This window comes from Pelophylax lessonae, assembly GCF_965119305.1.
Source record: "Pelophylax lessonae genome assembly, chromosome: 4".
In the NCBI taxonomy this organism is placed as follows: Eukaryota; Metazoa; Chordata; class Amphibia; order Anura; family Ranidae; genus Pelophylax; species Pelophylax lessonae.
Genome location: NC_138771.1, coordinates 610942901 through 610969327, shown reverse-complemented (window position 1 = coordinate 610969327; position 26427 = coordinate 610942901). Strand labels below are relative to the sequence as shown.

General features: G+C 44.3%; 2 protein-coding genes across 2 annotated transcripts in view; one reads left to right on the top strand and one right to left on the bottom strand.

Annotated features, from left to right (window-relative positions):
- The window catches only part of LOC309553574 (A.superbus venom factor 1-like), a 1719715-nt gene that overhangs the window by 1556712 nt on the left and 136576 nt on the right, over positions 1 to 26427 (bottom strand). The window lies entirely within an intron of this gene.
- LOC309553578 (tubulin beta-4B chain-like) lies at positions 700 to 25430 on the top strand. The gene is made up of 4 exons (XM_082254853.1): positions 700 to 854; positions 17769 to 17877; positions 22219 to 22329; positions 23731 to 25430. The coding sequence occupies exons 1-4, from the start codon at positions 798 to 800 to the stop codon at positions 24786 to 24788; spliced, it is 1335 nt and encodes a 444-aa protein (XP_082110979.1). The 5' UTR covers positions 700 to 797; the 3' UTR covers positions 24789 to 25430.

The following is a 26427-nucleotide window of genomic DNA, read 5'->3' as shown; positions in this document are numbered from 1 at the left end:
GCTGACAACCCACGCTACGCCACTGAGCCCAAGACCTCCTCTGTAGCTCTAAACTGGGAGCCTGCAAAAATGTTTAAATAGTCGCCCATTGAGATTTTTAAGTATGGTAGCTTGCAGCCATTCCACGAGTGTGCGCAATTTTAAAGCATGGCATGTTAGATATCTATTTACACAGCGTAACATCATTGTTCACATTATTCAAAAAAAAATTGGCTAACTTTAATGTTTTGGTTTATTTTAAATTCATTAGTGTATTTTTTTCAAAAACAATTGTGTATGAAAGACTGTGTGACATAAAATACTGCAAGGACCGCCATTTTATTCCCTAGGATCTCTGTGGAAAAAAAAAAAATATATATATACATATATATATTTATAGTGTTTGGGGGTTCTAAGTGATTTTCTAGCAAAAGATACTGATTTTTACTTGTAAACAACTAATGTTAAAAAAAAGCCAGGGGTCAGCAATTGGTTAATATCGTCAGGAGACCATAGGAATTCTATGAACTGTTATCTGTCAGCTACATTCACCCCCCTCCCCCCCTAGGAGTGACACAAATGAAAATGGCCGCCGTGCCCTACTTCTCACCCTAAACTAAGATGGACTTCCCGGCTTCTCCAGCCCATTTGAAAGATGGCGGAGGCGGTGGTCCTTTCCTCCCCGCCCCCGGAGGCGGTGTTTTGGCTGCGATGACGTCATGTTGTATAAAAGCCCAGGGAAGCAGGGCGGGGGTTCTCAGAAGGTTCCGGATTCGCCGTTGACAGCTTGTCTTGTAGGAACCCAACACAGCGGCATCATGAGGGAGATCGTGCACCTGCAGGCAGGCCAGTGCGGCAACCAGATCGGGGCCAAGGTGAGCCGAGGGGGGATTGGCTGGCATGCACTTCCTAATGGGGGGGAGTGGATACATTGTATCGCTTTACTGTCTATAGAGGAAACAGCTGTCACTCCGCCCCCTACAGCTGGACACTGGTACTGCACCTCAGTATAGAATTCTATATGATCACCAATAGTAAATCATTCCTTCTAGACTCCGGATCTTCTGATACAATTTATTGATTACTCTGTGGATCCCAATAGATGTAATATGGGGCTGAGCAGCCATAATAATAAAATATGGTGGCCAAATAAGGTGCAATAAAACGGAGCGATCGATAGGGTGAGTGACAGTTTCAGGGTGAGTGACAGTTTCAGGGTGAGTGACAGTTTCAGGGTGAGTGACAGTTTCAGTGACAGTTTCAATCGACTCAATCATTCGGGAGTGGTAGGAAAAATAATTGTCTAGGATGGATTAATGGTGTTTTTCCACTCCCTTACATGTAGATTGATTGTGATTCACAAGGGTGTGGAAAAATGAATGCTATCGAATGACCCCCAGACGATCTTTTTTTTTTTTTTTTTTTTTTTTTTCCTGACAATTGGCCTCCGGTTGGTGGAAACTGTCCAATTATTTGCGGCAGAAAAAAAAAAGATTATGCAGAGCTGATTGAATGTGATTTACATGTATGAGTGAAAAAAAGAAACGTCCTCGATCAACCTTGTATCAGATTTTTTTATTTTTGCTGCCACAGCCAATAGATTGATGGATACTGTCCCTATCAATTGTGGCAGAAAAAAATCGATTGTACAGGGCTGATCAGATTGGATTGTACAGGGCCATCAGACGCAATCTACATGTATGGGCCTGAAAAAGTAATCGCTCAACCTTGTATTGGATTTATTTTATTTATTTATTTATTTATTTTTTGCTGCCAAAGCCACTAGATCGATAGAAACTCCTTATCAGTTGTGGCCGAAAGTTGATTGTTCAGGGGCGATCAAATGCAATCTACATGTATGGGTGTAAAAAACGTCATCGATCAACCTTGTCTCAGATTTTTTTTTTTTTGCTGCCACAGCCAATAGATGAGGATTGATGGATACTGTCCCTATCAGTTGTGACAGAAAGTCGGTTGTACAGGATCGATCGAACGTGATCTACGTGTATAGGTGTGAAAAAATGTCATCAATCAACCTCTTACGATCATCTTCTTAATATTTTCTGATGCTACTGATCAATTAACTGTCACTTTCAGAAGCTCACTGCTCAGCCGTGTCATTTTTGTCGCACTCTATTAATGTCCAGTCAGATATCGATCACTTGGTTTTATCTCACCATCTATGGCCAACCATAACCATTTATATTCAATCCCACTCTTTTAAATGTGTTTTTTTTTTTTTTTTTGGCTTACATTATGTACATAGTTCTCTTCATAATTGTGGCCATACCCAACAATCTGATCGAATAATTCTTCACAGAATTGAATATGATCGCAACCTATAAATTATCAAAAAGATGCATACTGTGCCATCGATTGTTTGTTTTGTTTTTTTGCTCAGAACCGATATGTTCATCGACGTTGGTCTAGATGGAAAATCCAGTTGGATCGAATGCAATCATGATTTTATTGACCATCGGTTTGCTGTCCAGTAAAAGTCAGCTGGCCGTACGCCTAACCGTCATAACGATCAATCTACTTTCTTACGCTACTGAACAGCTTAACTTTCAATCAAACTGATAGGTTTTACTCAAAATGAATGGCACGCTGAATCTTCGATATTTCATAGATCCGATTTAAATTTTCTGATTTTGTCAAGAATAATTAGATCAGATTGTTGCGGGTATGGCCACCATTAGCTTTCTATTGCGTGCATTCCTATGGTGGCCATACATGCAGCGATTGATTCTTCACAGAATAAGATTTCATCTATGAATTATGGAAACTAAAAATACTGTCAGTGATCCCTTTTTTTTTTTTTTTTTTTGTAAGGCCGATCGATGTAATGAACTTCTAATCGGTCTGGACAGAAAATCCAATTGTAGGAAAGTAGAACGATCGATGAAAGCATATGGTGCATTGAACAAACTTTGTCGTGTGGGAGCAATGTCATTTTGTTTGGAAAATCATGTCCTATATATAAAACCTATAGGAGTGTGGCTTAGTGTTCTCCATACTGCGCAATGGAATATGTTGGTGCTATAGGAGTATAGGTTAGTGTTCTCTGTACAGCACCATGGAATAGGTTGGTGCTATAGCAGTGTGGGTTAGGGTTCTGTGTACAGCACCATGGAATAGGTTGGTGCTATAGCAGTGTGGGTTAGGGTTCTGTGTACAGCACCATGGGATAGGTTGGTGTTATAGCTGTGTGGGTTGGGATTTTGTGTACAGTACCATGGAATAGGTTGGTGCTATAGCAGTGTAAGGTGGATTCTCATGTCGCTGTTGCGTGGCTCCCCACCACCTGCGGAGATCTTCTGTGCGGTGGTGTTCATGTATGACTCAGTGGTGGGTCATGTATGACTCAGTGGTGGGTCATGTATCTGCATTCATAGACAGGCTAGGTGTCGGTGTTTTCTTATGTAGGTTCCCTCACCCCCAACCCCCCCCCCCCCCCCACATAGTGGGCATTCCTGTATTAGGGAATTGGTAACTCAGCTCATCGATCGTCTATAGAGAGGTCAGATTGGATATTGGTCTGAGTTATGTCAATCCTGTCCCCATGTATAGCCTGCTCCACTCAGCCATGGTCCTGCCGCCTAGGGTTATACCGGGGTGGTCTGGTGATTTGATGGTGAATGAGGAAGGCCCCCCGTAGCAGACATGACTGTCCTTGTTCCCGGTAAGGGAAGGGGTGGCTGTGCCTGGCCACATACAGCAATGCAATGACGCCTCTTCCCTCAGCAATGCAGCTGGGTGTGGTAGGTGCTGTCTGCCTCCCTCTAGACGCTGCTATTGTCCATTCACTGAAATGTCAGATGGGGAATAGAGGAGAAAATACAGAGGCCTCTATACACAGCTGATTAGTCTGGTCCATGGAGGATGCCGGGGCCCCTGGCGTGGTTCCATGGCAGAGAAAAGGGCTGCGGCTTTTGGTTTTAATGCCTTTTAAATCTGGGCTGGTCTTGCTATTTAATAGCACAGGAGGAGAGAGGCGTTTTATGATGCAGCAGACGTGTGCTTAATCATAGATCTTTGCACATGAGAAGGCCTCACCCGGCACACCCCCACCCTCGGTGGCCGGATCTGGCCGCACCGGTGTCAGGTGACGCACACAAGAGCAGGAATGAGTTGGACCCGTGTCACTGCACTAAGTGACAAGGCAGGCGTGGAACTACTTAACTGCTTGTCTGCCTGTGTGAAAGCTAAATATACACCTATTAATCTATAGTACATGAAAAGTCATTTACGAGATAGTGGGGCGGTCGTCCAAATTGTGAACGGCAACTAGAAATTAATGGATGAGTGGCGGATGCGGTGCCAACATTCACATATAGTTATCTTGCATTGGTAGCCTGAGGGTGTCCCTCTCAATTAATACCAAGGATCCTTGTTAGGGGGGGGCATTCTTTCCCACTGGAAATCAATGTAGGACTGGCATTCAGAATGTATAGACTAGTGGTCTCCAAGCTGTGGACCGGGGGCCAGATCCGGCCCTTTGCCTGCCTTTATCTGACGCTCGGGGCAGAATGCCTGCCGCTGGCGTCAAGGATGGAGGGCAGGATGCCTACCACTGACACTTACTTGCCCTTCTGAATTCTGAAGGACAGTAAACTGGCCCTTTGTTTAGGAAGTTTGGAGACCCCTGTTGTAGACTATATTGAAACTAGGGTTCCTCCAGGCATTGCTAGGGGTTCCTTGAGCAATTTCTGCCTCAGATAAGTTTCCAATTACACAAGCAAAAAGGTCCCACTGATAATGGGGTACTTTGACGCAGTGGTGGGCTTGAGCACGAAATGGCCATATGGTGGGACCAAGTCCCCATTTTTATTTATGGATTGTCTTCATATTTGATAGTCATTTCTTTTGCATGTGTGCGCTGTTCTTCTTTTTTAATAAGTTTCCAATTACGCCATTGATCTTTCTAGCTATCTGTAGGAGGGTAATTCTTCCAGGTGACCACAAGTGTAAGGAGCATTCTTCCCACTCATCCTCACTTTTATGTATCAGGAGGTATAACTTTTAGCAGTGGTTCCCTGAGGCCGGGGAAAGTTATTTCAAGGGTTCAGAGGCTGGTATAGATAGTCTGTATGTTTTTACATGCTGTGATAGCTGGGACTTCCTTATGGGAGAAAAAGGAAGGTCTAATGCAGCATTTTGCAACCTTTTTACCACAAAGGAACCCCTAAAATAATTTTCAGGACTAGAGGAAAACTTACCAAAATGTATCCAGGGTCAATAGGAAAATGTCTTCTTCTATTGGAGGTCAGTAGGAAGAATATCCTTAGTGGTGCTTGGTATGCCAACCTTGGACAGCTAAAGATACTTGGTGTCACGTTGTTAGCAAGTGGTGGTGTTGGCCTGGGAACTATGAAGCCACCATTGAGAATAGGTGGGCCATCAGACGCCGATTAAAGCCTCATACACACGCGTTGAAAACCAGCAGGGAATTTTCGTCCGACGACCGATCTGCCGATTTTCGGCTTGTTAGTATGATGCTTCCGACAACCGACTCCAACTTTTCGGCCGAAAAAAATCTGGTGTGCAGGCTATAAAATTTTTGTCCGCCGTCAAAACGCGGCCGATTTTCGTGCAGTCAGTACAGATTTCGACAGGGAAAAATCTAATGAGCAAGACTGGGCATGCTCAGAGAAGAAAGAACACAAAGAAAGCAAACCAACACATGACATCACTTCTGAAGTAGAATTTTGTCGGGCGAGAAAATTCGTGTGCAGTCTAGGCACATTCCAACCAACAAAACACCACTCTCGACAAAAGGCGGACGATCGGTCGGCCGATAATCATTGCGTGTGTACTAGGCTTTAGGAACCACAGGGTTCCATGACACCCTAAATAAAAATGGCTGGTTTAATGCATCAAAAATTTGAATGAAGGTGTAGAGCAGCCTTCCTTAGCAATTTATATGCAGAGGAACCCTTGACAGATCTTTGGGAAACCCTGCCCAATAATTAGTATGTCTACTGCTCAGTACACGCTGGTCAGTGGGTTGACTACTCCTTATATTGGTGGCCAGTAGGAAAAACTGCCTCCTTTAGATAGCTGATGTCCGTGATTTCTGAGTGGCAAAAATTGCTCATTGCCTACCTTCATACTCTTCCACACCTTCCTTCCATTCCACCCCTCTTCCCATTCTGCAGAAGTATTGTGCTGTTTGTGTTTTTCCATTTTGTTTGGTAAAAATGTGCAGTCCTGCCTCCCCATGCTCGTCATTCACCTTAGGCGTGCTGTGCTTTCCAGGATATGCACGTCGCATATCCCAGGAGGTATAGCCTTTCATTCAAGGAAAGGAGGGGATGGGCCTGGGCCTGGGCCTATCTGCATCTTCAAGAGACAAGCCTGCTGAACCTGGAAGATGACATCAGAGAACCTGATGATGTGGGACTGGCGCTTTTCCACTGCATGGAACCGAACGGTTCGGCTCGCTTTTGTGCTTTTCCACTGCTGGTACCGCATGGTATAGTGTAGGAACGGTTCGGTACGGCGGCGCTTTTCCACTGCATGGAACCGAACGGTACGGCTCTCAAAAACAGTACCTACTCGATTGTGGTTCCAAGAGGTACCATATGCCACAATCCTTTGCATGCAGTCACTACTAGCCACTGATTGGTCATAGAATCCCACCCACCCCGTTGTTATCCCACCCACTTAACTTTAGTACTACTTTAGTGGAAAAACAAACCGAACCGTACCAGCAGTGGAAAAGCAAGCAGGGCCGAGTAGAGCCGAGCCGGTACTTGCAGTGGAAAAGTGCCAAAAAAGTGTCGGCAGGGAATAAGAGGCTCTTAGCAGCACAATGCTGAATCCACTGGATGGGCGAGCATCTAAAATTTGCAGATACCACCTTCAGGGAGGTAGGGCCAAAAAAAAAATATTGGGTTTGGTGGGAAGTACACCTAGCAACCTCTTGAGGAACCTTTGGGTTCCACGGACCCCTGGTCAAGAGAGGCTGGCTTTTTGCATCCACAGTTGATATTTTACCCACTGTATTGTCAGTGTTTTGAGTAGTGGAGTTTCCCAGGTGGGATTTCTTACCACTGCCCTGGTCTTTTCTAGTGATGTATCCTGGGAAAAATGAATATACACTGCTCCAAAAAAATTAAAGGAATGCTTTGAAAACGCATCAGATCTCAATGGGGAAAAAAAAAATCTCATGCTGGATATATATACTGATATGGACTGGGTAATGTGTTAGAAAGGAAAGGCTGCCACCTCGTTTGATGAAGAAAAAAATCAACCTACAGAGGGCTGAATTTAAAGACACCCCAAAAATCAAAGTGAAAAAATGATACAGCAGGTTAGTCCATTTTGCTGAAATTTCATTGCAGCAACTTAAAATGGTACTCGGTAGTTTGTATCGCCCTACGTGCTTGTATGCATGCCTGACATCAGGGCATGTGCCGAACAATGGATGGTGTCCTGGGGTATTTCATCCCAGATATGGACCAGGGCATCACTGAGCTCCTGAACAGACTGAGGAGCAACCTGGTGGCGTCAGATCGACCAAAACATAATGTCCCAGAAGTGTTCTATTGGATTGAAGTCAGGTGAGCATGGGGGCCATTCAATGTTATCCATTCCTTCATCCTCAAGGAACTGGCTGCATAGGCTCGCCACATGAGGCTGGGCATTATGTACCGGGAGGAACCCAGGACCCACTGCACCAGTGTAGTCTGACAATGGGTCCAAGGATTTAATTCCGATTCCTAACGGCAGTCAGGGTGTCATTGTCTAGCCTGTAGAGGTCTGGGTGTCCCTCCATGGATCTGCCTCCCCAGACCATCACTGACCCACCACAAAACCAGTCATGCTGAACAATTTTACAGGCAGCATTATAGATGTATATTTGTATGGACACCAGTTCAACCTGAGTGTGTATAATAAGTGTTTAAATGTTCTCCACGGCTACTCTAGACCCTTTCATGTCTGTCACATGTGCACAGGGTGAACCTGCTCTCATCTGTGAATATCACAGGGTGCCAGTGGTGGACCTTCCAATTCTAGTGTTCAATGGCAAATGCCTATCCAGCTCCTCTGTGCCGGGCAGTGAGCACAGGGCCCACTAGAGGATGTTGGGCCCTCAGGCCACCATCCTGAAGTCTGTTACTGATTGTTTGGTCAGACATTCACACCAGTGGCCTGCTGGAGGTCCTTTTGTAGGGCTCTGGCAGTGCTCATCCTGTTCCTCCTTGCACAAAGGAGCAGATATTGGTCCTGCTGATGGGTTAAGGACCTTCTACGGCTCTGGGAGAGCTGGACAGGAGACTAACATGTCTTCTGGAATCTCCTGCCTGCTCTTGAGACTGGTGGGAGACACCGCAAACCTTCTGGCAATGGCACATATTGATGTGCAGTTAAAATGCCTTTGCAACCTCTATAGGGTCCAGGTATCGCCTCATGCTACCAGTAGTGACACTGACCCTAGCCAAATGCAAAACCAGTGAAAAACAGTCAGATAAGATGAATGGGGGGGGGCGGGGGATTCAGTGGCCTCCACCTGTAAAACCATTCGGTTTTGGAGGTCGTCTCATTGTTGCCCATCTGGTACCCCTGTTAATTTTAGAACACCAAAGCAGCTGAAACTGATTTAACAACCCCCTCCGTTACGTAGCCAAATCATCATCCCAGGAATTTAATTGACTTGGTGCTATACTCTGACTGGGGTGGGAATACAATCCTTCAAATGGTTGTGAAAGCTTGGAACTGAAGTGCAGTGGTGTTACCCTGGGATTCCCAGATGTACATTAGCAGACGGTGCCGTTTGCCTACCCAGAGCAGAAAAAGAATTCTTAAAGGCAATGTCTAAAATACTCTAACCCTATGTTTGCAATGTGAAATAGATGAGTTTGTGAAAATTCAAGGATCAACTGACGCATGTAAATGTGGGGTCGTAAAAATATCATTCCCGAAACCAATTAAATAAATCTTTATTTGCAAATACGTTTGTGCAATTCGCAATACCTGATGCACTTTGGTTAACAATTCCAGCCAACTTAGTGCGGAAGAAGCAGACTGTGGGAAAATCCGCTGCAGGAGAACCGGTGATGGCACCACCTCAGATCCAGAATGCGGTTATCTCACAAAAATCTGCTGCACTTGCTTCGTGCCATCCAGAAATTTACTCTCTTCCCTCCAAGCTGAGGGGCATGAAGAGACGGCAGAGGGGCATGAAGACACAGCTTATTTACTTGTGATAGAAGTTCATTTTTTAAAGGATTCTCCATGTTCAGATCTTACCTCTTGTTCTATAATCCAGAGATTTTCCAATGTTGCTATACCATCACACAGACTTTGAGGACAAACCTTAGCCCTGGTATTTGCAGAATGGCTTGGACAGGTCAAGACCTACAATAGTAAAAGTGAAGATCCTTACAGTGGGCAGGGAGGCCGACATGAGCATTTCGCTCTGTTTCTGAAATCTTTGCCAAGTTTGACAGTAGTTATTGGAAATCCAATGTCAGTAGAGGTCTGTTCTTTTCAGTCAACTGCTTCCTGGAGGATCGAGCTCACCTCCATGCATGTTGGCACATTAGTGAGCGGAAATAAGGGTGCATCACACTGAAATAGAACCGTATTCATATTTCATTGACCTGCCCAAGATCCAAAGATAAAGATTTGCTGTAGTTGCATTTTAAGTGCCTTTTAGCAAGGTTCTCCAGACTTTACAAATGTGCTGCAAAACTTAAAAGCATCTGACCTGACTGCAGATCGTGGTTGGTCCAGGCAAAGAAAGCTTTAGACCAGCTTTTCGCAACCCTTTTACCCCAGAGGAACCCGTGAAATATTTTCAGGTCTTGTATGCAGTTTTCTATAATTCAAATTTTGAACAGTATATAATTTTCAGGTCTCTTTTCAGAATGCCATAGACTGCTAAATGTTCGGTGGTGTCATATCACTGGTTCTGCCAAGTGGCATTGGACCTGGAACTATGGGGGGGCGCCATAAGATTAGAGGTCGATTCGCTACGGCTCAAGCTACCACTGAAGGAACTCTAAGGTTCAACAGAACCCTGGTTAAGATTCCCTGCTTTAGACTCTGGCAGAGCCTAGAGTATTCATGACCGCTCCTGCCTCAGGTTGCAGAGCTAGAGCTAGTCCATAGTATTCAATGCCTTCTCCTAAGAACGAGTCGCTTTTTAATGGCTCACTTGGCATGCTCATATCCTACAAACAAATTCAGTATTGTCTAAATTTTTTTGCTTAGCCCATTTCTGTGTGCTGGGGTAACCTGCAGTATTCTCCATGTTGGAATAGTAGAGCTTTCATTAAATGCCGCCTCGTGTGTCATGGAATGGCTGGTGACTTGGATTTGTACAGGCTCACTAGACTGGATTCCATGCGTGTTCCCTTACCAGGGATACATTCTAGGTTTCTATAAATTGTATCCAGGTAATCCTTTTCCTTAGAAATTGAGGGCTTCCAGTGCTGCCTTCAAAATGCCACTTATCTGTTATACTAAACCCCTCCAGTACTTTGAATAACTGAACTGAAGCAAGTATGCATGTTGGGTGGGGGCTCTAATTCAAGTCAGATTCCTTATCTCTATATTGGTTCATTGACTTGACCTATTGAAGTACAAGATATTAGAAGTAAAACTTAAGCCTAGTACACAGGCAACGATTATTGGCCGACCGTCCGTCTTTTGTCCAGAGTGGTGTCTGTTGGTTGGAATGTGCCTAAACTGCACACAAATTTTCTCGCCCGACAAAATTCTACTTCAGAAGTGATGTCATGTGTTGGTTTGCTTTCTTTGTGTTCTTTCTTCTCTGAGCATGCCCAGTCTTGCTCATTAGATTTTTCCCTTTTGAAATCTGTACTGACTGCACGAAAATCGGCCGTGTTTTGACGGCGGACAAAGTTTATAACCTGCACACCAGATTTTTTTCGGCCGAAGAGTCGGTTGTCGGAAGCATCATACTAACAAGACGAAAATCGGCAGATCAGTCATCAGACGAAAATTCCCTGCTGATCTTCGATGCGTGCACGAGGCTTTACAGGAAACCATGGGGAGGCACAATGGACAACCATTAATCATAAACCTCCCACTGTGCCACGTCCAAAGGAATTCTATATTTAACCAAGAAATGCTTGGACCACAATTCATGGACTTTATGGTCACAACCACACCAAATTAAATAAAATACTATATTTTATGATTTGGTGTGGTTGTGCCCATAGTCTATGAACTGTGGTTCAAGTATTTCTTGCCTAGATATTAAAGTACAAGGGTCAGTATGACAGCCATTATTTGTATTAGTCAGCAGTGGCATCATCCATGCTTCTACGAAGAAACCTTTCCTTTAAAATGAGGACTTGATGGATCCCTTAGTGATTTAATAAAGCCTAGTAAAGAGCACTGTGCTTTTCTCAGTGTCCTAACCTGTAGTGGTCAAAGACCTTGGTGAAATTATAAGCAGAGTGGTTTTAAGGGTTACTTTGCTTTGATTAGGTCGGTTGGTTAAAATCGGGAATGCCTATTCGAAGGTAGATTGTGAAAATGGGGCTGTTTCTATAGCAACTAGTCCAACTTGCACTGGGAAAATGATCACTAGGATTTAAATTTGTTGCCATGAGAACCTCCATTTTATACTGCTATTCATAAAATGGCCTTCATGATTAGCGTAGACATTGGACATGTGTATAGGATCCAATACTATTGATCATTCATAACTCACTGTATTGGGGGACAATGGCTATGAAAACCCAGCACAGCTGCTGGACCTTAATCTGTCATCTAGGGTGAGGTCTGGACTTATCGACAAAGCCGTTCAGCTGTTTATGGTTTTATCATCCTCCAAAAACAGATGTGAGCTGTTTGCAAATGACTGTATAATTGGCTCTCCTAAACGCCCTCCTCGTTCGGTCGTTGAATGACCAGGATGTCACGCTAAGCCTCAATGCAAATATTTTCAGGTCTGTTGCATAGCTTTATTATACAGAGATAATGGCTGTTTGCAGTAGCGTCTACACCCACATCCAGTCAGTGTTTGACGGCTCCTTTAACGCTGGTTGGGGGATGGGGTGGCTGATGCTGGAAAAACTACAGCTAGTCGTAGATTCGACAATTGGCACGACTGTTAAAGAAACATCAAAATTCCAATCTTTCCTTAAATCCTGGTCATCCTGAATAATTTCTTTGGGCTCTGTATTAGAATATGGCGGTAGCTTTGACATTTCAGGAATGTGTTTATTTCAGATATCTAAACATCCTCCCTCTGGGATTGGGATTAATTTCCTGTGTTCTGTCACTGGGATTCCTTCTCATACCAATACACAAGTTTCCTCCCCCCAGTAATGGACATGACTGGATAACAGCAACTGAAGTGCCTTGTATGATTGCAGTAGGAAAGATCCACCTTCTACAACATTTCTGGTTACTTTAAATGCCAGATCCTTGTGGAAAACTCCTAAATGTAAATTTGGTTTCTAGTACAAGAAAGCTGATGTGTGGAGTAAGGATGGCAGCTGTTCACGTATTGGCATTCAGCATACAAATGAACACTGTGCCCAAAAAATTGTTTTGCTAATCGTGTTAGTCGGTTCACACTGGGGCGGCACGACTCTGTACTACTTCGGGGGCGACTTGTGCATTACCATGCACCACGACTTCGGAGCGACCTTGCATAGACTTCACATAATGGAAGTCTATGCAAGTCGCTCCGAGGTCGCCCCAAAGTAGTACAGGACCCTTTTTCTAAGTCGGAGTGACTTGTGTCGCTCCTATTAGAACGGGTCCTGTAGCAGCCAATGGACTGTGAGGGAGCGCGAGACAAGTCGCGCTAGTGTGGACTGGGTCTTAAAGTAACGCGTAAAAATTCTGATGGCTACACCTGATTGTCCGTCAAAATGGCCTTGAGGAGATTGAGGTACACACCTTCCTTAAGCACGTAAGCGCCGGAAGGTTTTACCTTACCTTAATGACCAGGCCATTTTTTGTGATTCGGCACTGCGTTACTTTAACAATTGCGCGGTTGTGCAATGCTGTACTTAAATACAATTGATGTCCTTTTTTTTTTTTTTTTTTCCACAAATAGAGCTTTCTTTTGGAGGTATTTGATCACCTCTGCCGTTTTTAGATTTTGCGCTATAAACAAAAGAGCGACAATTTTGAAGAAAACACCATAGTTTTTACTTTCTGCTATAAAACATTCCTAATCCAATTTTTTTATAAGTTTAAGCCCATTTGTATTCTGCTACATATTTTTGGTAACAAAAAATCCCAAAAAGCGTATTTTAATTGGTTTGTGCAAAAGTTGTAGCGTTTACAAACTACGGGATAGATTTTTGGACTTTTTTTTTTTTTTTTTTTTGCAGGACTGCGACATTGCGGCAGACAGATCGGACCCCTAACTGACATTGACACTTTTTGGGGGCCAGTGACATTAAATACAGTAATCAGTGCTAAATATGCACTGTTAGTGTGTAAGTTACTCTGGCAGGGAAGGGGTTAAATGTATGCCTACTTGGCTTGCTAACTGTGGGGGGGGGGGGGGGGGGCTCTGATTGGCAAAGATCGGTGTACACAATCTCTCTGCCTGTCTGACAGAAGAGCCGCCTGCATTGTTTACATAAGCCTTGTTTACATAGGCAGGCGGCTCTTCTGTCAGCTTCTCTGAAGATCGTGGGAGGCTGGCAGTGATCAAGCTTGCTCCTCCTGCGGTCTGACTCCCACTGTCTAATCGCAGCAGGGGCGTGGCTCCAGCGGCGGGCGCCGCCGAGGCAGCGTGTACATAATTGCATAGATATACGTGATTATGCGCAGCCGAGCCGCCTTGCCGCAGTAAATCTGCGCGGAGAGGTTGGCAAGTGGTTAAAGGCACTGGTTACTTGGTAATACAAAAACTGCAGTCCTAAATATAGGTATATATTGGCCCCTAGTTAGTCCACTTCTGTGCTTCCTTGGAGCCCCTAAATCTTGGTTTTGAGCCAGATCAAACCTCAGGCAGACCCTCATCCTCATTATGCATTGTGGGAACAAATGGCACTTTTCCACTGCAAGTACCGGCTCGGCTCTACTCGGCCCTGCTTGGCCCGGTTTGCTTTTCCACTGTTGGAACGGTTCGGTACGGTACGGGTATGGTTTGCTTTTCCACTAAAGTAGTACTAAAGTTAAGTGGGTAGAATAACAACGATTCTCTGACCAATCAGTGGCTAGTAGTGACTGCATGCAAAGGATTGTGGGATATGGTACCTCTTGGAACCACAATCGAGGTGGTACTGTTTTTCAGAGCCGTACCGTTCAGTTCCATGCAGTGGAAAAGCGCCGCCGAACCGTTCCTACACCGTACCAGCAGTGGAAAAGCACAAAAGTGAGCCGAACCGTTCGGTTCCATGCAGTGTAAAAGCGCCAAAAGTTGTCCTGTTGTGAGGTACCTGCTTTTGGGTAATTCCATACAAATGGCAGTATTGAGCAGCAGTAAATGTAAGCCTATATTGGCCCCTAGTTTTTCTACTTTCATGCTTCTTTGCAGTCCCTTAACGTGGTGGCAAGCACTATGCCATCTTAACTTTGAACTGGATCCAGGTTTAGACACTTTCCACATCCCATTATGCAGTGTGGGTATCTGGTTGTCCTGTTAGGAGGTACTTTCTGTGGGTAATACCATACAAATGGCAGTATTGGGCAGCAGTACCTAATGTTAGCGTTGTTGTTCCACTCCCATACTTTGAGTCCCTCAATGTGGTGGCAAGCATTGTTGTCCTAAACTTTGAGGAAGATTTAGGCTTGCATACCCTCCACTTCACAAAAATGCAGTATGGGTACTTGGTGGTCTTAGGTACTTGACTGCACTGTGGGATATGTAAGGGGACATGCCTGAGAACAGTTGCCATCTCCGTTCTGATCCTGCCCCATCTACGATGTTGCCAGAGTACACTGGAGTGAAATTATGAGGAGCTGGTATCTAACATCTTGTGAAGCCACCACCACGGTGTTTGAACTGGTTTTTCTTTCAAAATGTACTGATACATCCACCTACTGAAGTGAAATGGTTGATTGTATTGCCAAAAAAATACCAGTCTTCTCAACCATCATTCAGATTGGGTGCTGCGGGTTATCATGCGTTGCCGTTTGTGCATTTGGCTCCTGGTGTCTTCATCCTATTTATGGAGGTCGACTTGTTCTGTAATCAGAACGAATTATGCCTTTTCTTCACGTGCCTGCCCTCTAAACCTGACTGCATTGAGGAATGTTTGTGCCGCTTGTGCTGGGCCCCCACCCTTCTCTTTTCATTACAAGGATGAATGGATTGAACCCTGCAGAGGTTCCCTGCACATTGGCTGTGTAGAGCAGACTCCAGGAAGAAGCTTCTTTTTCCAGTAGCCATGGAAGAGGCGTTTAAAATGCATAGTGGCTGCTTTTCACCAAATTCATTTTAATAGCAATGGTTTACAACACACAGGTTCCTTTCTCGGCAACAGTCTTGGCAATGAGACAAGATTGGATATAGTGTGTGCTGCTTTTTTCGGTCCCAAAAGCCCAATGTCCTTGGTGTAGGAATAGGGAAAATAAAAGGTGTGGACATACGGGTGTGATCACTTTACGATAAACTTCAGGTATGATTTTTGCATTGGTTCAGCTTGGCCTAATGTGTGGCATACTTGGGATCGACCGATTATCAGTGGGGCCAATTATCGGAGGCCGAAATTCACGATAACAGCCACAAACTTGCTGATATGACCGATTTTATTGCTTCAAGTGGTTGTACCGGAGTGATGCCTGCAGCTACAGACATCACCCCAGTACCATTTTTTTTTTTTTTTTGAGCAGACTGTCAGCTTTCTTGTAATAACTGATGCGGCTAAGCAGCCCCTTGGCTGTTACAAGCAGCAGGAGGGGATGTCCCTCATACACCGGCTGTCTGAAGACCTGAACAAAGCCGGAATCGGCTCTGATTGTTTCTCCGATGTAACCCAGAAGCGATGTCATGACATCACGTCTGGTTACTGGAACCTTAAACTCTCCAGATTTAAAAAAATGCCATATTACCATAATTACCATATTCAAAAAAGCCAAACTCGGCACTTTGAAGTGCTAGTCCATAACTCTAGTAGTCCGTGCTACTACAGCCATTGCTGCTATCCCAGATCCTGTGCCAACTGACCACTTGTCGGCTAACCACGGGGGTTTGCTCACTTGGCCCTGCTGCCATTCAGACTGCTGTGTATTTTTCAGTGAATACAAAACATTCTCCAATTGTCCAATCTCAGAATGTCTCCTAATCCCCCCCCCCCCCCCCCCCCCGTGGTGGCCAAGTGAGAATCCCCCTGTAGTCAGTGTGCATAGGGGATAACACAGACCCAAGTGGGACCCAGGAGATTGTGGCTACCATTAATGGTGCCGAATGTAAGCATGCAATAAAGATCATTCCCTCAACTTTAGCAACTTGCTGCCTACCCACAATACTTTTAGAGCCGGTTCACACTGGGGCGACACGACTCCTTACTACTTCGGGGCGACTTGTGCATTACCATGCACCATGACTTCGGAGCGACTTGCAGGGAATTCACATAATGGAAGTCTATGCAAGTCGCTCCAAGGTCGCCCCGAAGTAGTACAGGACCCTTTTTCTAAGTCGGAGCGACTTGTGTCTCTCCTATTAGAACGAGTCCTGTAGTGGTCAATGGACCGCGAGGGAGTGCGACTTGTCAGGCTGACAAGTCGCCTGACAAGTTGCGCTAGTGTGAACTGACTCTATGGCAGGCAACAGCTAAAGGGTAAGCAAACAAAAAATCCTTGATAAATGGTGATTCTGACAGTATATGTAAAGTAAAAAAAAATGTTCCTGTCGCCAATCGGTATCCCTGATCACTGCCAGTCCAGTTATGACCATGTAAGGCACTGGTGACCTTATGCAGGAAAAATTAAAAAAAATACTACTTCAAACTTGCCATGCCGCTTACTTCATACCTTTAAAAAAAATGGCCTGATAATGAAGGGGGTAAAACCTTCCAGAGGCCAAACGTCAATATGGGGAGCATTCATGTTGCAGTACAATGGACTTCGTGTTGTGATGACCCTTTAGACCAGGGGTCTCAACTTTCTAAGCAAAGGGCCAGTTTACTGTTCTTTAGGGGGCCGAACCAGTGGGTGTAGAAAATGGCCCTGCATTAGTTATTGCTTTTAATGGGAAAAATAACGCCCCATTGGTATAGTTAACGGTGTCAGGGAGAATGTTGCCCCATCTGTTGGTGAAATCGTGGCCCCAAGGGCCAGATAAAGGCACGCAAAGGGCCACAGTTTGGAGACCACTGCTTCAGACTGAAAATCGGACAAAAATATAAAGGGGAGGGGGTGTGGGTCCACAGTAGTGTGTAGTTTGAGATCCTGCGGGTTGCGTGTGTATTTAGAACAAAGCAATGACCCAGTTATCTGAGACCGTAGAATAGCAGAGTTGTACTTGCCTCCTGGCTACGTGAGCTGAATGTAAAATAATTGTATCCAATAGTTCGCATTTATAATTTAAAATGCTTTAAAGATTGTATTTCTTCCTGAACATAATGCATGTAGAAAATTATAAATTTTGCTTGATATCCCCAGCTGCTATGGTTATTGGTATAAAAAGCCAGTTTTCACCTCTTGCAGCTCCTTCAGGTCCACATCATACAAAATAGCAGAGATTGATGTTGGGCGGCTTGGGCCGTGTCCCAAGTTATATAATCCGGCAGATTTTGTGCTGTTCTTGAAGATTTAGGACCATAGAATGTTTACGGTCTTCTGCTATATAATATACAGTATGTTATCCTCTAAATTCTCATTTTATTTTACTTCAGTTTTGGGAAGTGATCAGTGACGAGCACGGCATTGACCCCACAGGAACCTACCATGGAGACAGTGATCTGCAACTGGAAAGAATTAACGTCTACTACAATGAAGCCTCAGGTATGTCCTGTTTGGGGGAGTTTGATCTAATTATGGTGGAGGGGTCGGTGTGGTGGTTTTCAGGCCTGCAATGTTAACCACTTGCCAACTGACCCACGTACATATAAAAGTGTGGCGCTACAACAGTGACATTCACAGTATATTCACACTGGTGGCTTACCAGAGAGCCGGTGATCCTTCAACCCCCCCCCCCCCTTTAATCAGGGAGATCAATACACGCTTAATTGGACCTTTGATCCAGTCGTCTTAGCTCAGATTTCGTCGCACATGGCTCCAAATGATAAGTGTGCAGATATGGTAAACAATTCAGGAAGTTGCTTCAGCAAAACCTCATGCGTGCTCAGTGATTGGGTATATGTAAAACCTAAAGCACAATACTGTACAATTTGTAATGTTGATTAAAAAAAGTAATAGTGCACTTACATTTAAATTGACAATATTACACTTAAACCTGTCCTAAAGAAAAGATTGGTTTCCCAAAGTTAAGATGGCCAAACATCGGTCTCGCAGTAGCATGTGTACGTAACTCAGTCCGACGCATTTCGTCAGAGGTGACATCGGGGGTACCCTGCTGATTGAGATTCCAAGCACAGATAACGTTTCTTTCACACACCTATATTGTGGGGCGGTGGCTCTCCTACCCAAAATCACGTATCCATACATCATTTCGTGTTTCTGGGTCTGCAGCGCGTGTGCACACCGCCGGTGACCTACTCCTGCTTAGATTGGACCCAGCAGGAGCCAATCAGCGGGTCTGGCAGACCCGATGTCTGCTGGGACCCACCGATCATTCCTGAGAAGCAGAACAGTGGTCTGACGACGTAAGCAAGGCAGATCGCTGTTCTGTGGCAAGGCAGAGATCCTGGGTTTCTATGCAGGAACACGGATCTGTCTTCCCACCATGAAAGCATCCCTCACACAGAGCACTCCTTAGGCATACGGTTAACCCCTTCCCTGCCAGTGTCATTAGTACAGTGACGGTGCATATTTTTTAGCACTGGTCCCCAAAAGTCACTGAGTGTACGATGTGTCCACCACAATGTCGCAGTCTCACTAGAAGTCGCTGATCACCGCCATTCCTGGTAAAAGATTCCATAAAAATATCCCATAGTTTGTAGACGCTATAACTTTTTAATGCAAATCAATCAATATATGCTTATTAGGATTTTTTTTTAACCAAAAACGTGTAGCAGCATGTAATTGGCCTAGATTCGATTTTTTTTTTTTTTTTTTTTTTTTTTTTTTTTTTTTTTTTGTTTTATAGCAGAAAGTAATTTTTTTTTTTTTTTTTTTTTCGAAATTGTATTGTGCAAAAAATAAAAAAATAAAAAAAACGCAGAGGTGATCACCACTAAAAGAAAGCTCTAGCAGTGGTGTCTCTGTAGCAGTCTGACACACGCCCTGCTGGGTTAGAGGTCAGATGCGCACACACGACTTTTGTTCAGTTTCCTTTAGATTTACCTTCAACTGTGGTGCAAGGGCACTTGAAAGTGTTTAGTAAATCTAAAGGAAAAACTAAAAATTGTGTAGTGTGTATCCAGCTTTACTCTGCAGTTGGCATAGCACATGTTCCCTGCTGATTAGTGCTCTTGCTCAGCAGGGTGGTATATAGGACCTCTGCAGAGAGACCACTGCTTCTGAAACGCCGAAAACCAGAGTCCTTCCCTGAAGCATGCTGGAAGGGGAAAGGCTTTTCTACTAAGGCTGTAGTTATGTAGCAGGTTATTTGCAGAAGTACATTATGGTAATGGGTAGTAGTACCTGTTATGTGCATGGTTGTGCATTAATGCCATTCATTTTAAATGGCATTCAAAACACATACCGCAATGCACATGTACTGTAGCCCATTAAAGTCCATTGCCAATGGCAGAGCTAGAGGGGGCATGTCCTACTGCTAGACTACTGCTTCCAGGGTCCTTCTCTACAGCATGCTGGGGTGGGCAGGCTTCTCTAATCAGGCTGTGGCTGCTTTCTAAAGAAAATCCAGCTAGAAGACCTTTGCGCTCCTTTTTGCTTTGATTCACCTGGGATGTACTGTATTTAGCTGATTTAAAGATTAGGTGGGCTTTGACTACATTCTTACATTCTGTAGTAGGTGGCACAAATATCGGTCTTTCCTTGACCACTAGACCTCCGGGGGATTCCCCCCCCCCCCCTCATGACCAGGCCATTTTTGCAATATGGCACTGCATTACTTTAACTGACAACTGAGTGGTCATGTGACACTCCCAAAATTTGTCATTTTATTCCCCACAAATAGAGCTTTCTTTTGTTGGTATTTGATCACTGCTGCAGTATTTTATTTGTGCACTATAAACAAAAAAGCCTGACCCATTTTAAAATTTTTCTTAACTTTCTGCTATAAAACACATCCAATAAAAAAAATTTAAATCAAATTTCTTCACAAATTAGGCCAATAAGCGTTTATGGATTGATTTGTGCAAAAGTTACAGCGTCTACAAACTATGGGGTATTTTTTTTTTCTTTTACTAGTCATGGCAGCACTCAGCGGCTTATAGCAGGACTGCAATATTGCGGCGGATAAATCTGACACCTACACTTTTTGGGGACCAGTGACACTAATAATCGTCAGTGCTAAGAATATGCACTTTCATTGTACTAATGAGACTGGCTGGAAAGGAGTGCGATCAAGAAAAACTAAGATTTCCAGTCACAACTTACCAACCAGCCAGCGACCAACCGAATTGCACTGTCTAACAGTATCTAACAGTATGCATTAAAAACAGGGGTTTGGTTGCACACATTTGCAAATGCATGCTTAAGCTGCAGGCCGCGGCAAAGCACCCTGTAATCTGCAGTTCCTAACTCTACCTTTTTAAAGAGTCTCCACAATGAGAGCACATGCATTTAATGGGATAGATGGAGGACAGGTCACTAGAGGGAGCCCACCCCTCAAAGGCACAGGGTCACACTGAACACCCAGCACATCGCACAATGGCGGCAAAGGTGTCAGTGGGTTGCCTGGCTCAATATAGATATCAACGATAATGCGATCCATGGGTTAACTGTGTGCCAAGCCAGTGTTTTTACTGTTTGGGAGGTGATTTGACTAGGGGAAGGCATGGATCCATGCCTTCTGTACCGACAGAACAGCGATCTGCCTTGCTTACGTAGGTAGACCGCCATTCTCCCTCTGTACCGAAAGGTTGGCAGGTGTTGGCGGATATGGAGTCTGTGGTACCCACCGATCAGCTCCCACTGTGTATAATCACAGCAGGAGCAGGCAGCGTGCATGCGCACCCCAGACGTGTCAGATCACTTACTAGGTACGTGATCTGGCACATCAGTGCCACTTTGCTGGTCGGCAAGTGGTTAAACCCTCATTTTAGATGTAAAAGCAGCTAAATGGCACAAGGGTCTAGGACAGGGGTCTTCAAACTATGGCCCTCCAGTTAAGGAACTACAATTCCCATCATGCCTAGTCATGTCTGTGAATGTCAGAGTTTTACAATGCCTCATGGGATGTGTAGTTCCGCAACAGCTGGAGGGCCGTAGTTTGAGGATCCCTGGTCTAGGGTCTACTTTTCTGGTTAGATATTTGATGGGTTGTGGTCCTGGACTCTCGTACTACATACTCTGCATGGCAAAACGTTTATGGACTGAGCGCTGCATGAAAGAAATTGTGAGTAGCTGTAGTTGGCTGTGGGAGCCGGCATCCTCCCACTGTTTTCAATGGGGTTTGCTTTCGCAGCTAATCCCGGGAACCACTGCTGGGGGTGTATTTCCAGGTGTGAATGCACCCTAAAGAACTATGGCCTTGCATTTGAAGTGTTGATTAGAAGTGTACATGTACTTGGTTTTCCCAGAGTTCCCTTGAATGGTACTGACATATCTGTTCCTGCCAGTGAAGTCCATCTAAGGCAACTTCCTGGGATGGTGGGTTGACAATGCTGTGCTGCACCTGAATTCAGAGCAGTTTTAACGCTCATGCAGGAATCTTTGCACCAGACTTGTCCAAAAGAGTTGTACAGTGGTATCATTGACTCTCTAATTTTGTGCTTTCGGCATTGTCCTTACTGCTCTTGCCAGGTGACTGAGAAGATATTATTGGTATTATTATTATTATTGGAATTATTATTAATATTATTATTGGAATTATTAATAGTAAAAATAATAGTATTTATTTTATTATTATTAATTTTTTATTATTTTTACTATTGTTTTTATTATGATTTTTTATTAATAGTAAAAATAATAGTAATATTATTATTTTTATTAAAAATTATTGGAATTTTCCCAGTGGAGATAGAAATGTAACAATTTTTTTTTTTTTTTCTCGCCATCTAAAACATGTTTATAAACTCCTTTTATTTCTCTTAGGTGGAAAGTATGTACCCAGAGCTATCCTTGTGGACTTGGAGCCTGGCACTATGGACTCCGTCCGTTCTGGACCATTCGGACAGATCTTCAGGCCAGACAACTTTGTTTTTGGTAATTTTTTTTTTTTACTCAAATTTTCTGTTACTTTACTTTATCATTTTGTTTTACTGAGGTGGTTCTGTATGAACTAAAATGTAAAAGGGGTCCACACTACCCCTTATGTTTATCTGTACTTTTAATTGACAGGGCACAGTTTATCAATAGGTTTGCTAGAATTTAAGCCTACCCTGGGCTTTGTTCTCTCAAATTAGATGGGTAGAACTTGTGTCCGGTTTTCCCTGTAGGTGATGTTTTGTTAGGGCTCCTTCACGCAGCGGTAAATGCTTACTAACCAATACAGCAGAGGCAGAACTTCTAAATATCAGTTTTTAGTTAAAGTGGTAGTATGCGATGCATACTAGCACATTATGCCATTGTGAAGGTTTTTTTTTTTTGTTCACGGGGGTTTACAACCTCCCTTACAACAAGTGGTTGTAAAGCCTTATGGCTGTAGCTCCCCCCCCCCCTTTTTCTTACCTGAGCCCAATTCAGCAATGTGCAGCAGCTCAGCTGCTTTCACTTTCCATCATTGGACAGATTGATAGCAGTAGGAGCCATTGGCTCCTGCTACTGTCAATCAAAAGCTGTGACGCAGCTGCGGGACCCTGGAGCAAGCCTGCACAGGTGCCTTCATGCAAAGCAGCTTTCTGTGGGGGCACCTGATGAAGCGTAGGAGCCAGGAGTGCAAGCAGGGGACCCCAGCAGTCAGGGCTACTCTGTGCAAAACAATTATACAGGTCAGGTAAATATAGGCTTGTTTGTGTTTTTTGTTTAAATCCAATGTCTACAACCACTTTAATTGTGGAACATGACATATCTCCTAAAAATATGCATGTCTATAACAAAGTACAAGATATAAATAAAATGGTGGTAAATCTGATGACCAACCTAACCCATACAGTTTAATTTATGGAAGAAACATCCATTTAATTAACATGGTGATGAATTGGGGTGGTAGTCGCATTAAAAAAAAAAATAAAAATAAATAAAATAATGAAACATGTTTGGGACCAGCCTAAAGCAGTGGATGTAATTAGACCTGCGATAAAATGCAGGTAGTGCAGCCTGTCCAATTCATTTAAAAATGCTTTGGCATTCAGGTGGTTGGCCAAGGGGCTGTAAAACATGGCTCAGACGCCTGTTTCCACACCCCCCCCCCCCCCCGGTAGCCCATTTTGAAAGAGCCCTTCATGTTTTTCGAAACCATGGATCTTCAAACTGTGGCCCTCCAGTTGTTCGGGAATTAAAATTCCCATCATGCCTAGTCATGTCTGTGAATGTCAGTTTTACAATGCCTCATGGGATGTGTAGTTCCGCAACAGCTGGGGGGCCGTAGTTTGAAGACCCCTGTTCTAAACCATCTCTGCAGTATTATATCCTGGATGTAACCATGACTTGGGTCTTCTCTTGCAGGTCAAAGTGGTGCTGGCAACAACTGGGCCAAAGGACACTACACAGAGGGAGCAGAGTTGGTGGACTCTGTGATGGACGTAGTGAGGAAGGAATCTGAAAGCTGCGACTGCCTGCAAGGTTTTCAGCTTACTCATTCCTTGGGTGGTGGAACTGGCTCTGGCATGGGAACCTTACTCATCAGCAAGATCAGAGAAGAATACCCAGACCGAATCATGAACACCTTCAGTGTTGTACCCTCCCCCAAAGTATCTGACACAGTGGTAGAACCTTACAATGCCACACTCTCTGTCCATCAACTTGTAGAAAACACAGATGAGACCTACTGCATAGACAATGAAGCTCTGTATGATATCTGCTTCCGTACACTCAAGTTAACCACCCCTACATATGGTGATCTTAACCACTTGGTCAGTGCAACCATGAGCGGTGTCACCACCTGTCTGCGCTTCCCAGGTCAACTCAATGCTGATCTCCGAAAACTAGCTGTCAACATGGTCCCCTTTCCACGTCTTCACTTCTTCATGCCAGGATTTGCCCCCCTAACTAGCCGTGGAAGCCAGCAATATCGTTCCCTCACAGTACCAGAGCTCACCCAGCAAATGTTCGACTCCAAAAATATGATGGCCGCCTGCGACCCAAGACATGGACGTTACTTAACAGTTGCAGCAGTCTTTAGAGGACGAATGTCCATGAAGGAGGTGGACGAGCAGATGCTGAATGTCCAAAACAAAAACAGCAGCTACTTTGTAGAATGGATCCCCAACAATGTGAAGACAGCAGTCTGCGACATCCCACCACGTGGGCTGAAAATGGCAGCCACCTTCATCGGCAACAGCACAGCCATCCAAGAGCTATTCAAACGCATCTCCGAGCAGTTCACCGCCATGTTCCGTCGAAAGGCCTTTTTGCACTGGTACACCGGAGAAGGCATGGATGAAATGGAGTTCACAGAAGCTGAGAGCAACATGAATGATTTGGTCTCGGAGTACCAGCAGTACCAGGATGCCACAGCAGAAGAGGGAGAGTTTGAAGAGGAGGCCGAAGAAGAAGCCGCATAAGTTTACTCACTGACCCACACAAATGAAGATTTATTCCCCTTCATCCTGCCATAAAAGTCCTCTCACCAAGCAGCAGGCCCCCCTTTCCCGCTGTGAGAATTGGCAGAGCCTCTGAATCGGTGACAGGTCATGAAAAATATGGAGCTGAACTTTTTACCCTCATGGTTGAATTCACATCTAAAGCCTCATAGGAAGAAGCGCTAATTTTGAAAGTCCTCGGCACTAGACACTGTTCATAGGGTTCTGAAACTGTTTCTGGTGATTGTTTTCATTGTGGTTGCACTGGTTCCGAAGGATAGACCAGGCCATTGTGACTCTTGTTTTGTGACATAGCATGTGAAGTTTACAAAGGGGTCTCGTCCTACTTCAGCAGATGAGACTTGACTTCTGTAAAGGGTTTGTGTTCTAGATGTCAAAGTAAATTGTGTTAGTGCTAGGAATGCCACCTAACTCCACTGGAGTTCTCAATGGTCATTGGCTCGTCCTCTGCATAGACTGTTCATGGTATTTTGAATGGAATTGACTGTTATGTCGATAGAACACCTTGCTGGTCTACTTCCTCTTGATAGCGTGAATTGTAGTTTCAGTATTGGGGGGGCCTACTGAAATTTAATAAAATGAAGCTGTGTACACTAACATGCAGTTTTGTGTTCAACTTAAGTTCACTGCCTTTATTTTTTTTCTAAATTGCCAAGCGTTAATTTTTAACGTGTTCCATCCTGAGGTTCAGTTGCCTGCTTTTCTCACTGCCGGCAGCTTGACATTTTTCAGTTCCCAAGTGCTGGCCCAGCCAGTAGATTTCAGGGGGGTAAGTGTTTACAGTGCCCTTCTCCTGTTTATTACTGTCAACACTAGTATTGTATGTCACTGCCCCATTCTTGTGCATGATGAGCCTCCCTTAACCGAAGATCTGGTCCCCTTGAGGTCCTCCTTTTTTGGTTTTTATTAACACTGGCACCTAAACCTTTCCCACCACTATTGGTGGTGGGGTAGTAAGTGCTTCCGATTTGGTGCACTTATTGTAAACTGGTAAGGAAGGTAACATGCTGTCCCTTGAGGGATCCATTCCTAGAGGTTCAAGAGTCCTCCAGGCTCTTTAATGCACACACATCTTGTCTCCTGCTGATTTTTTTTTTCTTTTGTCTGTATGGTTTAAGTGATTACATAAATGTGATATTGTGAATCCGTTGCCCAGTTCATTGGACCTATCGCACAGGATGAAAGCACTTACCCCCTGGCAAAGCTGTCATATCTGCACACTACACTACTGAATAAAGGCCTGTGCGAAAACTATTTGGTGTTGTGGTTTTTTTTTTCTACTCCTCCTTGAGCGTTGAGGGCAGTGTGGAGTTTGAAGGGGGGGGGGTCAAGTCAAAGCAGCCCTTAACTCACTTTACTTAAAGCTGCTGATGGGTAGGTAGTTCTGCTAAACACCATCCTCATGCATTCTTATTGGCCAATTCTGATAGACTGAGTGCCTATGGGGGGGGGGGGGGGGGACTTCAATATGGAAGCATCTGAACAATGCTTCAGTATTGAAGGAATAATTGCAGGAATACTGTATGCAGGCACAGTCTCAAATAGTAGCATCCCTGTTGATGATTTCTTGTGTTAAAAAACTGGTGTCAAGTGAAAATGT

What these genes read in the sequence shown, in the direction of transcription:
- LOC309553578 (XM_082254853.1), top strand. Translation starts at nt 798, where the DNA reads ATGAGGGAGATCGTGCACCTGCAGGCAGGCCAGTGCGGCAACCAGATC. An exon ending in GCAACCAGATCGGGGCCAAG is followed by an intron (nt 855 to 17,768) that starts GTGAGCCGAGGG and finishes ATTTTACTTCAG; the next exon opens with TTTTGGGAAGTGATCAGTGA. An exon ending in GCCAGACAACTTTGTTTTTG is followed by an intron (nt 22,330 to 23,730) that starts GTAATTTTTTTT and finishes CTTCTCTTGCAG; the next exon opens with GTCAAAGTGGTGCTGGCAAC.